This window comes from Polypterus senegalus, chromosome 5, assembly GCF_016835505.1.
Source record: "Polypterus senegalus isolate Bchr_013 chromosome 5, ASM1683550v1, whole genome shotgun sequence".
NCBI lineage: Eukaryota > Metazoa > Chordata > Cladistia > Polypteriformes > Polypteridae > Polypterus > Polypterus senegalus.
Genome location: NC_053158.1, coordinates 49815056 through 49832953, shown reverse-complemented (window position 1 = coordinate 49832953; position 17898 = coordinate 49815056). Strand labels below are relative to the sequence as shown.

General features: G+C 37.5%; 1 protein-coding gene across 5 annotated transcripts in view; it reads right to left on the bottom strand.

Moving 5' to 3' along the window:
* Positions 1-17898, bottom strand: part of LOC120530270 (centrosome and spindle pole-associated protein 1) — a 115842-nt gene that overhangs the window by 6130 nt on the left and 91814 nt on the right. For all 5 annotated transcript variants that reach the window (XM_039754605.1, XM_039754609.1, XM_039754607.1 and 2 more), the window contains 7 exons: positions 16517-16621; positions 16119-16185; positions 7645-7771; positions 7044-7183; positions 6710-6841; positions 3875-3921; positions 1169-1229 (listed from right to left, as the gene is read on the bottom strand). In XM_039754605.1, the coding sequence (XP_039610539.1) occupies positions 1169-1229; positions 3875-3921; positions 6710-6841; positions 7044-7183; positions 7645-7771; positions 16119-16185; positions 16517-16621 (679 nt within the window). The remainder of the gene's footprint in view (positions 1-1168; positions 1230-3874; positions 3922-6709; positions 6842-7043; positions 7184-7644; positions 7772-16118; positions 16186-16516; positions 16622-17898) is intronic.

Below are 17898 nucleotides of genomic sequence, written 5' to 3'. Positions count from 1 at the left end.
GGGCTGCTAGTGGGTCAGGTACTTGCAAATGATATTTGATGTATTAAGAAGTGGTGATGTTCAGCTGACTGCACAATGATAGTTGATGGAAAAAAAAATGTAGTACTCTCCGCATTTACTGATGTACAGTTTGTTGACATAAATCTTTTACTGTGATTGAGGAAAATGTATTCTTGTCAACTGGTTACAAATTTGAATTTTATTTACAGTGTTTGGTCATGAATCTCCCTGAAGGAGATGACAGATAATCCAGAAACTTAAGCACAGAGTTGCTGAACTGAAGGAGGGCTTAGCTAGCCCATGTTATAATAAATTGGTAGAACTCACACAGATTTCCTTCAGAGAGGTGGTGTGCATGCCGACACTACAGACCACAAAGGTACAGACATAATTAAATGGCAGGAGGTGCACAATGTGCAGGGTCATTAAGCCCAGAGTTAGTGGTGGCCAGCCTTTTCCAGCTGAGAGATGATGGGCAGAGATGAGAATCCCTGATGGACTCTTGGCTTTCTAAGTGCGGAGGAAGAGGCACACTTATAGTGAAGTTAACTTCCAGGTTTGCTCTAAGAACAGGGGGTTCATATGTACAGGTGGCAGAATTTCCTGAACAGGCCCCTGATCAGAGATAGAATAGTGGTCATTGTCCATGCTCGATGAAATAAATTAGTCATGGCTAGCCTGTCTGTTCAACAAGACACATTTAAATAGCTAACGTCTAGACAGTGATGCAGTACTGACAAATGTGCTCAGTTTTTAGTGTGCCACACATTTATCCAAGTAAGCTTGAAGAGATTACAGAGTTGAACTTGTAGCTCAGACGTTGATCTACAAGTTTATGGAACAAAAAGGTCACCATTTGGAAAATATGGAACCTGGAACGTTAAAAATGATCAAAATCAACAAAAACAAGACAATGATCTTTACAAGTGCTGTTTACTAATGCAATCTACTGAGCCATATTATAACCAAATTAAGCATTTTCTTTCTGGAATTATATTTTATGAGAGAATGAAAAAAAAAAAAAAAAGTTTTATATAATTTACTGCCATAAAAATAATGAATCCGTTCATTTATTGTTTCTTAAACTGGTTAACGATCTATCAGATTAAAAGCTGTAATCAGGGTGCATTCACTCAAGCCCCCTCCTTGAAACGTTTAGACCACTTACCGATGAAAGCGCTCTCCGACTCCAGCAAAGAGCCCCTCATATCACTTGGGAGAGTTTTTGGCTGGAAGCAAAATTAGAAAATACATGAAAACAAAACGTGTGATGACGATTATATTGTAACTGCTCTGTAAAATTAGTATCATATCCAAAAAATGAAGCTAAAATAAACCCACTTTTTTCAAAAACAAAATACATATATTAGGCATTTTTTGCATTGGAGAAATGAAGAACTGCCTTGGTGTCTATACCAGAGTACTTTTCATAGGTGGATGAACGTCTTTCACTGTAGTATATATGGCCTTATAAATCATAAGGACATCAAAACGTAAAAAAAAAATTCTAGCAGTTCTAGATGAAGTGCAATTCTGCTACCCTGGAAATACAGTATAACCAACTTCTCAAATTGGCCTTTTTATTTTTTGTTTAAAATGGTCCTGTCCAGGTAGGTCAATTGGCAGACACAGCTTTAAACGAAGACTTTATCAGGTGTCTGCAGTTGCTGTGCTATTTAATTTCATATCAAGCTAAATAAGACTTTGTTAATCAAGAATTAATTATCCACTGTAACATTAAAATTATACACATCTAATAAATAAGAGAAGAGAGTTTATCAAATACATCTTGAAAATATGGATTTGACACACACCTGTTCAACAAGACACATTTTGGGACTTTTTTTTTTTTTTATTTAACACTATGGGCAGTGCAAATAAGGCCCAATGAACTACACCCCTGTGACTAATGGTTGGGGGGAAAATTCTTTATTCTTTATCCTTGACCCCCAGTTGACTTCATCAATAGCATACAAAAGCTCTCAGGACTCCAGGAATTAACGCACTAATTTATGTAGCAAAGAAGCAGACCATACAAGAGGTCAGTCTTGCACTATAATCATGGATATGCCAACAATTCTTTGTACAGACAAATCTTTTTTATAGACAGGAGTATACAAGAGCATCGTTAGCTTATAGCTGATAGCACGCAAATCTTTACACTACCACATTTACTTAAAAGGTAACGCAGGATATCAATCTTAATAATGGGATATATTTATGGTGCTAAGACTCAGCCTCCATTTATTTAAAACATCTTCAAAACCCTGTGAGTCTATAAGACCAAGATGCTAAAGTGTTATAAAAAGATGTTCTCCAATACTAACAAAATACATTTAATTATTAAAAACAAACCAGACTTATGAAACTGAGGTTATGGTTGTAAATTAAGAAGAATGATTTAATTTTCATAAGACTAACCAATAATAATATATTTCCCATTTCATATACCGTAAATACCCGCATATAGAACGATACCATGTATAGGACGCAGTGGATTTTTGACCCTAAAAACCATGGGAAAACCCTGTGTATCTGTTTATAGGACGCATCCTAATTTTAAGTTACTAATTAAAAGCTGCTGCCGCCCGTGCCAATGATTGTATCCATGCGTTTGTGTTAGGCTGGAGTCTCTCTGAACAACAACAAAGAGCGAGAAACACATGGTACTAGACGGCGAAAACGACGTATTGGTGACGTGAAAATTCAAAATAAAACAATTTCCAAACGTTACAATAACGCATACAGATGGATGTTTTGTAAAATGAGCTTTCAAATGCCGTGTCATTCTCCAAAATCGATACAGTATTAGCGATGCTACACCTGAAAAATACTTTAATTTGAAATGGTGGGAAATGCCAATGTGGGGGCGATGGCTAATTGTGCGCGGACTGAGGCATACCCCAGTAGCTACAATCGCAGCACTGCTAACCGACTGTCGCTTGAAAACAAACATTGAAATTCAAATTGGATTCAAACCACTCCTCTCTGTCCCCGTCACACAGCCATCGAAGGCGAAGGAGAGGGCAAAGGAGAGGTACTGACACACGCGCACACGATCATAAAGTCCAATGGACGCATAGAATAACACTGAGAAAACCTTGAACAACAGAGAAAACTAACACTGCAATAGTTTGCACTATTGTGCTAGGAACCGCTCACTAAAAACACTTTTTTTTTTAATGAGTTTTAAGCACAGGGGAAAAAATGAACATTTGAAAAATCCATAATTTAATAAACCATCAAGAAAAGTAACATTGCAACAATGCACGCTATGAACCGATCGCTGTAAACAGAACTGAAAACAAAAACAAGCCTTTTCTACCTTATGCGTCCAGTTCTCCCTCTTGCGAGCGCCTGTGTGTGTGCGTGTGTGTCACGCTGTCTCTCTCTCGTTGCACAAGAAATGCACAGGAAGAAACTGAACATGTACAAACCGAAAGAGAAACTGTATCCATGTAAAAGACGCACCTGGGTTTTTAGGCCTACTTCTTAAGAAAAAAAATGCGTCCTATATGCGGGTATTTACGGTAGCTTTATCTTCAGACTGCAGCGTCGAATTTTGTGAAAATCTTTCATAAACTTGTATAAAGGAGGCATAAAAATCATCAGTAGTGTGTACCTGTCTAAACTGAATAAGAAAATTCATATACATATGAAAAAAAGGACCACTTCAAGGTGCTAAACAATTTTTCAGCCTTTAGCAGATTTCTGGATTGTTAAAACATGGTAATATAATGGAGCACATATTATATGTCTCCATAAAAATGATTATTTCTCCTATTAAATAAACAAAATGCATTTAATAGAAGAAACAAATGCTGAGAAAGCAGTGTGATTAAATAGGTCATATGTTTTACCAAATTTCACTTACCAAATTGATGTTCTGAGAGATTAAATGAGGCAGAGGGAAGTCTATATCTGGGGGAAGGACAGGACAGTAACAGTTAAGACCATTTGATGTAATCTATTCTAAAACAAAGTGTACTTTATAGAATGCTTAACCAAAAACACACCATTTTAGGCACTTTATAAAGTTAACAAAATTACAAAGTACAGTGCTATACTATAAACATGGTAAATTACACAGATGCAAAAACTTAAGAACCAACAAAGACTTATTAAAAGTTTGAACAGATCAGTATTTACAGTACAAAAGAGTAAAAGTAAAAATTAGTACAGCAGAATCCAAGAATAAACAATTTTAAGCACACCCAATTAAACACTAATAGAAAAGAATGACTTCAATGTGTACGCTCATGGAAACCCAAAGCTAAATAAGCACTCCTGAAGATTATGCAAAGACGACTAAAAACAGTCACAAGGCCAGCAATGAAGGGTATCGGGTGGAATGATGGGCCGATAAAAGACAAGTAACAATGACAAGTAATCTCGAGTGTTGGAAATGTCTGTTGAGCAGCAGCAGAATCTTGTAGATCAGAAGTTGCCACGTCCGGTCCTGGAGGACTACTGTAGCTGCAGGCTTTCATTCTAGCCCTTTTTAATTGAGTGCCCTGTGTGTGCTGTTAATTAAATTCTTGTGAATTCATTTAATTGATTTTTTGGTTTTTTTTAAGATTTTCTCTCCTGAATTTCTTCCCCGTTCCTTTAAATGGCTTCATTTCTTTCCTTAAATGGCACCCAAACAGAAATGAAATGAGAAGAGAGTGAGAACACAGCAGAAGACCAACTAAGTCAGGGCCTCAGACTCCAACCAATTTCACTCCAATCTGTTGTTTAATGAGGCGCTGAGTCTTGTCGTTAATTAAACCCGTTCTTTAATTCCATGGCTTGTTGATGCTCTCATTGTGCAATAGCAGACATTTCCGAAATTGTTGATTTTCTTTTTCTAAGGGCGCTGTTCAAATGTTTTGGGGACCCGAGCAGATCAGCATTCCTGAGACCTTCATCTTTCTTTGTTTTCAGATATTGTGTGATGGACACCAGTTGTTTTGGCACATTTTGCATCTCAATATTATTTGGCTGCTAATTAAGGAAAAAGAAACATTTAAGGGGTCCGAGTCTTCAAGAGCAAATCAATTAAAATTAGTTCAAAAAGAAGTTAATTAGCAGCAAAAACAGGTCACTCATTCTGAAAAGGTTTAAAATGAAAACCTGCAGCCATGGTGGTCCTCTAGGACTGGACTTGGGGACCCCCGTTTTAGATGGCACGGTATTGTACAGGAGAGCAGCCTAGTGAGGCCATCACAGAGGCACATTTTCATTGTGGTTGAGTCACGGATCAGGTAGCGGCACTTTCACACTTTTGCATCCGTTTGGTAATTACACATAAAAACTTTTCAGGAATGAACAGCAGTAACCAAGTAGCAAATCACGACAAAGTTCTATATCAGACAAAGTGAGAAAGGATCAGACTACGTGAAAGAAATTAGCTCTGACTGCAGCCAACAAAGCTCAGTGCTGCTAAATACGACTTCATCGCTGATCTGAAGAGACATTAGGACTACTCTGTAATAGTCGAGTTCTAGTGAGGTGTAGCACCTCCTGAATGAAGATGGAGATTCAACAAGAAGTAGTTCAGTTTGCTAATGTTTAGCTCAAGACATCACAGGATGGCACTGACATGGGCAGTGATCTTCTCAGTCTCTGGCGGGTATCCAGGAGACACTTGCATATGGAACTGGGCATCGTAACACAAGATCATGTATCTTAGAGGTAACAAGCAATTATGGAAATTGTTAAGCAGACACCAAACATCACAGAAGATAAGCTAGATCAAAGACAACTGATGGCATGTGACCAGAAAAATATAACAATCGTCTCACAGTGATTTGCATTAAGCACTGTGGTTAGCATAGACAACAGTGAGGTCAAGAAGTGAGGCAACCAGGGAGATCAACAAAGAGGCCATTCACAATGAATTTAAGAATGCCAAAAGAGCCGAGATGTTCCCGAGATTCAGACATAATTCCAGAGTAACATAGTAACATAAGCATTAAAAAAAATATATATTGTAGGGATTTTTGACAGAAGATTTAAAGTTAAGTTTTTTTTCAAATAAGAAACCAACTACAGGGAACTTTTTAATAAGCCAGGAGCAAATATGGAGTATCACCACTTAAGTCATAGATGGAAGCAAGCAATGGAGAATGGGGTTTGTCGTGTTGACTTTGAATTAAAGCGGTCTTTAGCCAAGAGTAGACTTAATCACGTTATCACGTCAGTTGTTTAATTTTATGATGCAGCATCCATGTCAACATATTACTCTAGTTGGGGAATTAGGATTTCTTTATTAGTGTTGTTGATGTATTTATTGTGTTTTTTTTTTCATAATACAAATCATCGATACTGTTATTTCAAAAACAGAAATATTACCTATTATTTAAAAAAAGATGGAAAAACCAAACGCAGCCTGCAAATCCTTTCAACATGTACTCAAAACCTCCATTTTCTACAGAATCAAAGAAAAGGCAATTTATTTAAAAAAACAACCTTCACTAAAGTCCTCGGCTGCTGGACAGACTTCTGAGTTAAAGCAACAGATGATGTCACCAGTAGGCTACTGAACGCACCGTAGAACGTAGAATGATTACTTACACTCTATAATGTGGCCACCTCCGTTAATGACAAGCCAGCACCCGACTGCACAAAACCTGCTCGACGTTACTTCCAACTCCAGGTCTCCCATGACACCCACAATCACCCCCTCCACACACCCTCTTGCAGATCCTTCAGGACCTCAACTTGCCTTCTTTCTTTTTCATGCTTTTTAACCTCCTTTCCTGCTCCCTAAGAAGAGCTTGCTGTTGAATCTCCAAGCTCTGGTTATCTTTTGGTGGATCTGGGTAAACCTGGAGTACACCCTCTCTGGTATCGGTATCTGCAAGCAGGACAGGTCAGAATGTAAACGTCACTACTTTACAATAAAAAGAGAAAGAAAATCTTTAAAATTTCATGGAAAAAAAAAAAATCGGTCATGGAGGAAAAGACGTTTCACTTTTTCACACGATGAAAGCAAGTCTCTTGTAGTTTCAGTAATTTTAATAGTTATTATAAAATGGCGGTACAGTTGTAGCACTTACTTCTGTACTTTAGCTGATTGAAGTCTCGAAAATTCTGGATGTTTATTTGATCCATTTCATTAGACGGTGGTCTCCTAACTGGAGCCTGCCTCCGTCTCCTGGCCATGTCAAAAACATTCACATCATTTCTATCTGTTCGCCTGTATTGACAAAGTATAAAATGCAAAATGATCAAAGATAATTGAAAAATATATTTTAACAATCAATAGGAATCAAACATATCTAAACGCTTAAAAGTATCAAGAAAACGCTTGATAGAAGATGGTGGTGTCACACTAGTTAAAAAAAATAAACCAATTGTCTTCATGATCTATAAATAGTCAGATGTTTGATTTAGAAGAAGTCTTATAACACAGAGGGACTAAGCACAGAAATAAGAATGATTACAGCACAAAAGTCTTTTTGTCATTCTTAATATTCATAGGCACTGCAGAACAAATGATTTTTTTTTTAGTTGTGATGGAACTAAAATTTTTCCCAACATCATTCATACAAATTAAAAGAAAACTAAGTAACCTGTACTGATTCGTGCTAAAAAATGAAGTTTATGGGAGCAAGTTGTTGAGAACTTGAAGTCCAATGGCGTTACTGACTATCTTACCTTCCCGACAGTGGAGTTTCCACATCATCTCGATCCAAATTGCGGTACTGGGTTTCTAGAATCTGTTGTTCAGTTAGAAGTCGTCTGTTTAAAGCTGGTAGCCGATTCATGACATCTATTCTCTCCTCTATAAGAGGAAGTCACAAGATCTTGTCAAATACTTTACACACTTTACTGGATAATATTTTACATCACTTGATCAGAGTCTCCACAGAAAAAGAGAAGCAAAACTCAATTTTTCCTTTATTTCTTCCTTTATCTTCTCTTATGGCTACTTTTTGCACACGCTTGTCTTTTCCTCCTTTCACTTGCCTGGGCTCTATACATTTAGTATGCTCTTTTACCTTTTCAGTCACACCTCATGATAGTTGACCTTTTTGCTTTATTTTTTCAGTGTGGAAACAGCTTTCACTCTTCTTTTTTTCCCCCCAATCGCAACAACTGAACCCTTCACTTATACAAATGAAAATCTGAACCAATCTCTAAATAATGCAATTGGTTATATTCAAATAGCTGTATCCACCATTCAAATATTAATTAAAATTGTGGCCAAAATTGTTTTACATGTAATTTTCTACAGTCATAAAAAGCCAGTAATAAAGATCTGATGGTAAGCACCAAAAACCTAAGAACCTGCAATGTATTTTTCAAATGCATAAAATACTGCAATTAAATAATTGTTACTAGGAAGCTTTCAAAACTTTAAACATTAATTATGAGGTTTACAATTCTAATAATGCAGAATTTGTTTGCCATCATTTGGAGATTTCTACTGTTTACAAAAGCCATTACAAGTAAATGCAGTGTTGCTGTTCAGTTTATGACACGAGTGTGCATTTACAAGGCCCTCCTAATAACAAACATTATTGAAACTGTTCAGAACACAGCTCTTCTTGATAATGTAACATCACTCGCTGCTATAAACCCTTAAGCTGACAGATGTCAGGTGGTAGGCCTTCAGCCAAAGTTTTGTTAAACTCCACAGGAGTGCAGTGTATGCTGGGAGATTTAGAATGTGAAGCCAGGTGCTGGACGAGGGGGCCATGTGATGACGGTCTCCTGCAACATTTCCAGCAATTTACTATACTGCTCAAAAAAATTAAAGGAACACTTTTTAATCAGAGTATAGCATCAAGTCAATGAAACTTATGGGATATTAATCTGGTCAGTTAAGTAGCAGAGGGGGTTGTTAATCAGTTTCAGCTGCTTTGCTGTTAATGAAATTAACAACAGATGCACTAGAGGGGCAACAATGAGATGACCCCCAAAACAGGAATGGTTTAACAGGTGGAGGCCACTGACATTTTTCCCTCCTCATCTTTTCTGACTGTTTCTTCACTAGTTTTGCATTTGGCTACAGTCAGTGTCACTACTGGTAGCATGAAGCGATACCTGGACCCTACAGAGGTTGCACAGGTAGTCCAACTTCTCCAGGATGGCACATCAATACGTGTCATTGCCAGAAGGTTTGCTGTGTCTCCCAGCACTGTCTCAAGGGCATGGAGGAGATTCCAGGAGACAGGCAGTTAGTCTAGGAGAGCTAGAGAGGGCCATAGAAGGTCCTTAACCCATCAGCAGGACTGGTATCTGCTCCTTTGGACAAGGACAAACAGGATGAGCATTTCCAGAGCTCTACAAAATGACCTCCAGCAGGCCACTGGTGTGAATGTCTCTGACCAAACAATCAGAAACAGACTTCTTGAGGGTGGTCTGAGGGCCCAACGTCCTCTAGTGGGCCCTGTGCTCACAACCCAGCGCAGTGGAGCTCGATCGGCATTTACCATAGAATACCAGAATTGTCAGGTCCACCAATGGCACCCTGTGTTTTTCACAGATAAGAGCACCCTGAGCACATGTGACAGACGTTGAAGGGTCTGCAGAAGCCATGGAGAATGTTATGCTGTCTGTAACATCATTCGGCATGACCAGTTTGGTGGTGGGTCAGTGATGATCTTGGAGGCATATCCATGGAGGGACGCACAGACTTCTACAAGCTAGACAAAGACACCTTGACTGCCATTAGGTATCAGGATGAAATCCTTGGACCCATTGTCAGACCCTACGCTGGTGCAGTAGGTCCTGGTTTCCTCCTAATGCACGACAATGCCCGGCCTCATGTGGCAAGAGTATGCAGGCAGTACCTGGAGGATGAAGGAATTGAAACAATTGAATGGCCTTCACGATCCCCTGACTTAAACCCAATAGAACATCTGTGGGACATTATGTTTCGGTCCATTAGGCGCCAGGTTGCTCCTCAGACTGTACAACCGCTCAGGGATGCCCTCATACAGATCTGGGAGGAAATGCCACAAGACACCATCCGTCGTCTCATTAGGAGCATGCCCCGACGTTGTCAAGCATGCATACAAGCTCGTGGGGCCACACAAGATACTGAAAAGCATTTTGAGTAGCAGAAATTAAGTTTTTGAAAAAATGGACTAGCCTGCCACATCTTCATTTCACTCTGATTTTAGGGTGTCTACACAATTGAGCCCTCTGTAGGCAGAAAACTTTTATTTCCATTAAAAGACTTGGCATCCTTTTGTTCCTAAGACATTGCCCTGTCGTTATTTGTATAGATATCCAACTTCATATTGAGATCTGATGTATCTAATGTGTTTCTTTAAAGTGTTCCTTTAATTTTTGTGAGCAGTATATATTGTTTACAACTTAATTATCTGGTTTTGAGAATTTCTAAAATGTCATTAAAGAAACATGCTGCTAAGTGAGCCATGGTGTCCTGTGTTACATGCTTATTGGGCAAAAAGTGAGAGGGAGCTTTGGCCATTAAAAAAAATCAACGCTTAGCAAAGGCTCTTTCTCTTCCTTGGGAAGAAATCCCTCACTTTCTTTGTTTTGACTGATAAGACATAATATGCACCTAAGAAAAGAATCTACCTGGAAATATTGATCAATGTCTTATTGCTGCTAATGGGACTGAAGATTGAAACCACCTCGGTTGTGTAATTATTTGTATCACTTAGTAATGTCTTACGTTGGTTTTGATTTTGATTGTAGGTTAAAGCCAGTGTCTCAGTCTGATTGTTACAAGCAGACTGGGAGGATGGGGTATTCATTTGTTGTTTAACTGTGGTCCCTTAACAGCACAAAGGAACACTGCTGTAAAGTCCTCTACTGGTGGTAAAATGGGTCAAAATGAATATTTAAAAGTAAAAAGACAGCGTCATTCAGCAAGCAAGCTGCCATAGTGGTCCCAAAGGGTAATGGGTATATAGCTGTTTCTGACATTTATTCCTATCCCCCATTAAGAAAAGAAGCCATGAGGTTAACTGGGGCCTTTCACGTCAGGTGCATGTCACAGGTGATCTGTTAACACAATGAAACAGGCCATCGGTGCACAACAACGGGAAGCCAAAAGAAGCAAATCAACACACTGCACCCATGCTTAACCCAGCATAGCCAGGGCTGCTTACAAAGCATTGCAGTAACGCACTCATTCTCGGCGTAACTGCAGTTTTAAAAGTACACATATTCAGCTAACTTAATCTAATGCTATTTATCTACAAACAGTCAGTTGCAAATAAACTTGGTAAATGATGAATTGTCTTTAGTAACTGCATTACTTCTACTACACACAAAAAAGTTAAAAATAAAATAAGCGAAGGATAGGTTTGTGTAACGGGGAAAGCAGAACAAATACACGTTCAATGACACACTTTAATCATGACAGGTAACAGGACTGTTAGTTGAACTATCAGAAAAAAAATGAAGACTTAAGATTTCAGACAATCAACATTTGACTGTTTGAGACAACTAAGACGACACGGGAAAGAATCCTAAAGAATGTAGTGCAGTTATATTGAAAGATGGTTTTTACTCAAAAAAACAGCTGTAATACTCCAAACAGACTAAAGTCAACATCAGGCAGTAACTCATTTGACTACCTTTTCATCATTAGAAAAACATGAGACTAAGATGACAAATACATTAACTACCTAAGGTGGAGGACGAAGAGGCACATACATTTCATTGGAAAGAAACACTACTTTTCCCTGATGGCAACACGAATTAAAACGATCTACAAGTCTCTGACTTAAAGTTTAAATCTGAACAATATATTCAATCTCTTTTATTTCACAGAGTAATAATTTCCGTTTGTTTGCGCTAATGCGATCTTTACTATAATTTTTTTTAGACTTTCGTATGTCAGTACTTTCATTATCTGTAACCTGCTCTGCATGTGTTTCACAGCAACGTTTTGAAACCCCTTTACGATGTTCTACTTTGTCATCTACTCTTTGTCTTATATTTCCGGCCCCGGGTGTGGTTAAATCTCTTGGCACAAAGTCTCGTCTCACGGGACATGAAAGTATCTCTCTGAAAAAGTCATGTCTCATCCGAGGCTAAAAAGTCTCAGGATTTTTTTTTTTTGATTATAATAGAGAGACAACGATGAGAAGATGCTTAGGATATAAAATTAATGGAAAGATCACTATCCAGCTGTGACTTGCATTAATGACAAAATGTGTATTTATTTGTTGGATTACCTCTTGATGTTTAATGTCCCAAAGTATTTTATTTCGGTCTTGTGAGTCATTAAAGACAGAAAGCCTGTCCTCAAAATAACATACAATAAGTTACACTGGCTTACAAATGTATTTGAAATTATTCATATAGTATACTTATCTCTTGAGGGATTCTTTCAACAGTTTTATAATAAACTAGCCATGTTACCTGTCAAAGACGGGTAGTATAATCCATTTTAAAATATTTAATCTCTCTTGTCCAATGTGCACCTTTGGTGTCTGAACTCTCTTGACTGGTGCACCCTCTCTCAAGCACATTCCTGTAAATCCATCTTACTCAGACTATTGAATTTTTAAGGCACCTTGCTTGGCTTCTGTTCACTTCTGTACTTCCCACCTTTGTACAGCATGCCTCTTATGCCTTTACTCTTCCTTGTGCGTCTCACACTTACACTTCTATTTCGACCTCATTACTAAAGCCAAACTGACCAATCAGACTGCTCGGAGGAATCGGACACACACAGACCTTATAGACCTTTATAGTAATGACTATATTAGAACCTCCAGAGCAACCTACATTTAATCTTAGTTTTTATTCTTAATTTTAAATTTTCTAACTTTTCACCAACAGGCAAAATAGTACTGGAAAATTAACCCTCAGAGCATCTTTAAGTGCTGACTCAAGACTTGATTCTGACACCCCTTTATCGGAGCCCTGTTAGAGTTTTCACTCTGAACAGATTTTGTACAGATTGACCATCTTAGCCTGTAGTAACGCTGACCACAGGTTTTAGAACAGATCACATTTAGGATGTTTTGTTGGATGTAAACAATCTGTACCCAAAGTTCGGAGTCAAACCCACTAAAACAGCTAAATAGCTAAATATGTAGATAGTATTTTAAATTGTCCCATGGGGAAATTTAGGTTTTACAAAAGTTCATGAAACACAAAGATGTTGCAATCCTGGTATAATGAAATTCGTGGGACCATAAAAATATTTAATTACAACAGAAGTTTCGTTATAACGAATATGGGGAATATACGTATACTATTGTGACCAGAATCGCCATCTCTAATGGCAGCAGTGCAAGGATACCTCTGTAGCTGTTCAGCTGCATCTTGTACACAGTAAAGCAAGGGCAAAGTAATTGCTTGCCCTCTGTAGGATCAGGTTTAATGGCATAACTTGCTTGTCGCACAATGTTTAGAACAATTAACTGTAGAGCTAAACCAGGACAATTGCCCGTGTTTCTGCTCCTAACCGCTCCTATTTTGAATGAACTCTTGAGACTGTACCTGTCTTCTCTATACAGTAATTATCTGTACTTTCCTTGAAAACCTGGACCCACCTTCCTGTTTCTCATGCAACTCTGTGACCCAAGCTTGACCTAACCTGTATAAAAAAACAGAGCTTCTTAAACTGCAAAAAATATTTCATTTGAAAAGGAGACTTTAGATGCAACTTTTTTTTTTTTTACAGAAATACAGATATGAAAACGAGACGTTAGATGTATGTTACTTCTTTTTAATAGAAATACAGGTGTGAGCAAAGAACTAAAATGAGACGTTTCATGTAATTTTTTTTTTTTAATAGAAATACAGATTTGAATGCAGAATGAAAATGAGATGTTAGATGAAGATAAAGGCGCAATTCCGAATGCTTTCGCATGATGCTAGAATAACTTTTCTTTAATATAAATAGATGTATGAAAATGAGGCATGTAACTGTTTTATAGAAATACAGGTATGAAAATACAGAATGAAAATGAGATGTTAGATGAAGATAAAGGCGCAATTCCGAATGCTTTCACCATGTCATTTTTATTAATTCCAGAATCAACTTTTTCTAGGATTTTAAATTTTTCTTCCAGCGTAAACAGATGCAGTTACTCACTTTTTGTTCATCTCAAAGAAAAGTTTGAGAAGCACTATAAAATTGTAACAGTACAATATCCGCACACAACACCATTCATTATCCATGCAGACCCTAGTTGGAGTACGGACTCTGAATTCGGCTATACCTGTAAGATGTCATGTCTACACTCTAGCTGAACCTCACCAAGACTGGCCGAGTCCAGGAAATTTCACAACAGTCGGTCTTTTTCTTTGAAACAGCCTGTTGAAGGGTTCCTGAGAACATTTTGTTAAAACGAAACTCGATTAACATGATATTGTATGAACGTTTGTCCGGGCCCACAAAAAGCTTTCGTTATTCTGAAAATTTTGCTACTTTGGTATTCACCATAACAGGATTTGACCTGTATTTAGAGCTGAAAAGAATGTTCACAACCCATAAAAACTACCCAAATGCAACCCAAAAACTCCTCAGAATCAACAGCAGCGACAAACTGATTTAAAAGAAATAGGTAAGGTAAACATTTTTTAGCCGCTGTACAGATTATGAGATATTTAACTTTTTTTCCTGGTCATTTGTTTGGGGAAAAGTCACAGTTTCACTCTGATCCAGTGAAAGACAACCTTTTTCGAGTTGCGGCGCACTAAGTCCAAAAATTTTCTTTCGCGCCGCACCTGAGGGACTGCCCATAAATAAAGTCGTGACCACACAATCTATGAACAATCGCCAATAAAAACAGTTAATTTTACAAGTTTGAAAGACATTTTATTAATAAAGGAATCAAAGGATAAATCTTAAATTTAATTAATGTGAATGTTGAGATTGTTTTTCAGCACATAGGAGATTGATGTGAGGATCAATTTTTGAAAGACAGATGCGCATTTCCTTGTCGATCATTTGAAGTCTCTCGCGTTTCTTAGACTTCATTTCTGTAAGTGTTCCGTTATCTGTTTTTCCAACATAAAATATTTTTTTAAACATTATCTTTTTAATCAACCATAAGTTCAAAAACACTAGCAAGTTTAAATATTTTACAAAAGTTTTCGCGGCGCCCCTAGAAAATCCGACGGCGCATGCACCGGTTGCCCAACAATGCTCTGAACAAATGAAGTTCAAAGTGCTTTTACTATTTCAAAAGATAAAAACTATACAAATTTATCCCAAAGTTAATGTAAGAGATAAACAAACATCAAGAAATTAACTGCAATACAGTAATCCCTCCTCGATCGCGGGGGTTGCGTTCCAGAACCCGCCGCGATAGATGAAAATCCGCAAAGTAGAAACCATATGTTTGTATGGTTATTTTTATATATTTTAAGCCCATATAAACTCTCCCACACTGTTAACATTATTAGAGCCCACTAGACATGAAATAAACACCCTTTAGTCAAAAGTTTAAACTGTGCTCCATGACAAGACAGAGATGACAGCTCTTTCTCACAATTAAAAGAATGCAAATAGATCTTCTCTTCAAAGGAGCGCCGTCAGGAGCAGAGAATGTCAGAGAGAGAGAGCGAGATAAAAGCAAACAATCAAAAAATCAGTACATGCTTTTAAGTATGCCGAAGCACCACGATAAAGTGGCATTTTGTAGAGGAGCGTCTGTATCCTCTAGGCAAACAACCTCTATGCAAACAGCCCCTCTGTTCACACCCCCTCCGTCAGGCGCAGAGAATGTCAGAGAGACAGAAAAGCAAACAATCAAGCACCGCACGGGAAGCATATCGTATATCATTGAGGAGTTTTAGTTAATATATAATACATGCTCTGATTGGGTAGCTTCTAAGCCATCCGCCAATAGCGTCCCTTGTATGAAATCAACTGGGCAAACAAACTGAGGAAGCATGTACCATAAATTAAAAGACCCATTGTCTGCAGAAATCCGCGAACCAGTGAAAAATCTGTGATATATATTTAGATATGCTTACATTTAAAATCCGCGATAGAGTGAAGCCGCGAAAGTCGAAGTGCGATATAGCGAGGGATTACTGTAAACTGATGAATTAATGTAAATAAGTAAGTTCTGTGGATGTTAAAATGACCTGGTAGCATGGTCCAGTCCACTATAGGGTGGCCATTAGTAAATTAGCCTAAATTAAAACTTCTGTAAAGGTTTCAAAATAAACATTACCAGCAGCTCTCAAGTCATTTCTTCTAGCAGGCACTGGTGGGGAGACCGCTCCACTGCCTTGTCTTTCCTGTGTATTTTAAAGGAAAGCAATTACTATGTGAAAAGCAATAAAACGTCACAAAATCAAATAAATTATTGCATATTTGTATTCCTCCTCCTTCCAACATAAATGGTCAACATTCAAAAAAGACAATAAATATCAGTTAATGGAAACAGTTTTGAGATCTCCTTTCAATCCACTAAACATCCCAAAGCAATAGAAGAATACTATAACAACTGTTGTTCTTTAATCCAAAAACAAAAAGTTAAAATGCTTAATTCCAGCCTAAATTTTTTAACTATAAGTGGAATGCACCAAATCAGACAAAAGAAAAACTGAATGGGACATGAAAACTTACAGACAAAACCACTGAGTGCACACTCTCTGCTACTGGGTGCCTCGGATACCCTTGTAAAGCCATTTTGTTTAGCACTGCAGGTACAGGAGGTGATGGCTGTCGTAACTGCAAAAAGGAATGGATACAATATTCAGAGTCATCTCTTTGTTCAAACAATTCTGAATTTTTCAAATACTATTTTCTTAATTAAAATGTGATGCTAGCAAAGGCTCCTGCTGAAATTATATATTCTAACAATATCAAATAATAAATACACACACAAAAAATAATAAATGTTGCACTGTGTTATGGGGATTTCTCTGCCAAAATGACATTGGCATTCAGCAGATGTTTTCGTTTCCAGAGACTAAATATATTATGGTTTTCCTTTTCTTTGCAATTCACCACAAATAAAGGCATCTCCTAAATAAAGGACAATAACCGAGATGTTACCTAAATTCAAAGTGTTTGCACCAAACACTACATATCACCGTTACACAGTATCGTATGAAAGACAATTATTAATCATTTACAAATTTGTTTTGGAATTATTGTTTTTCACTTTGAGCACAGTTCATGAACAAAAAATATAAATGGAATTGCACAGTTAATCAAACTGAACTTAACTGAAATATCTCGATGTTACTTTATTTGATACATGCTGGGGCTTCCCAGCACCTGCACCGATGCTGCCAGTTCATCACAAGGCAAAAGAAAAACCATCTGAGTTTATTATGTGCAGCTATCCTGGTGAAACCACCTTCTTGGTGTCAACAGACATTGAATATTGTTTATTATGGATATGGAAACAAATTGTTTTTGTGAAACATTCACTTGGCTGTTTTGATCAATACTCTGGTTACTTACTATAACTGTTATTATTAAGCCCAATAATATTACTTTCATTCAAATTGCACTGCAGAATTTATCCTTTTGCTGTAAACCATAAAATATAATTTGAGGAGGAATTTCTAAACTGAGCTTTCACAGGAACTGCAACTTGATTCAAAAAAATGTGTTTTATATTCTGTGAAGTACTAATATTAAATGTTAAAACAGAACTATAAAATTAATTTAAAGAGTATCAAAGCCATTCTTTCTGATTAATGGCCAGGGTTAATAAAGTGAATCAACCTAGCTATAAACTAGGATAAACAGGCCTTCACGGGACATTTTGACATGCACACTAATGTGGAACAGCTTTAGCAGACACCTCTGTAACATCAGGCTTTTCCAGACTGAGAACGGCCTGACATCAATCACAATCATATGCTAAATCTAATTATTACTGATGATGCTCAAAATGCAACTGTCACTGGACTCAATGAAACCACTTCAGATCCTCATCTTCTCACAACTGTTGATCTTCTTCATTAATTACAAAACAGTGTAGTGTCTAGATT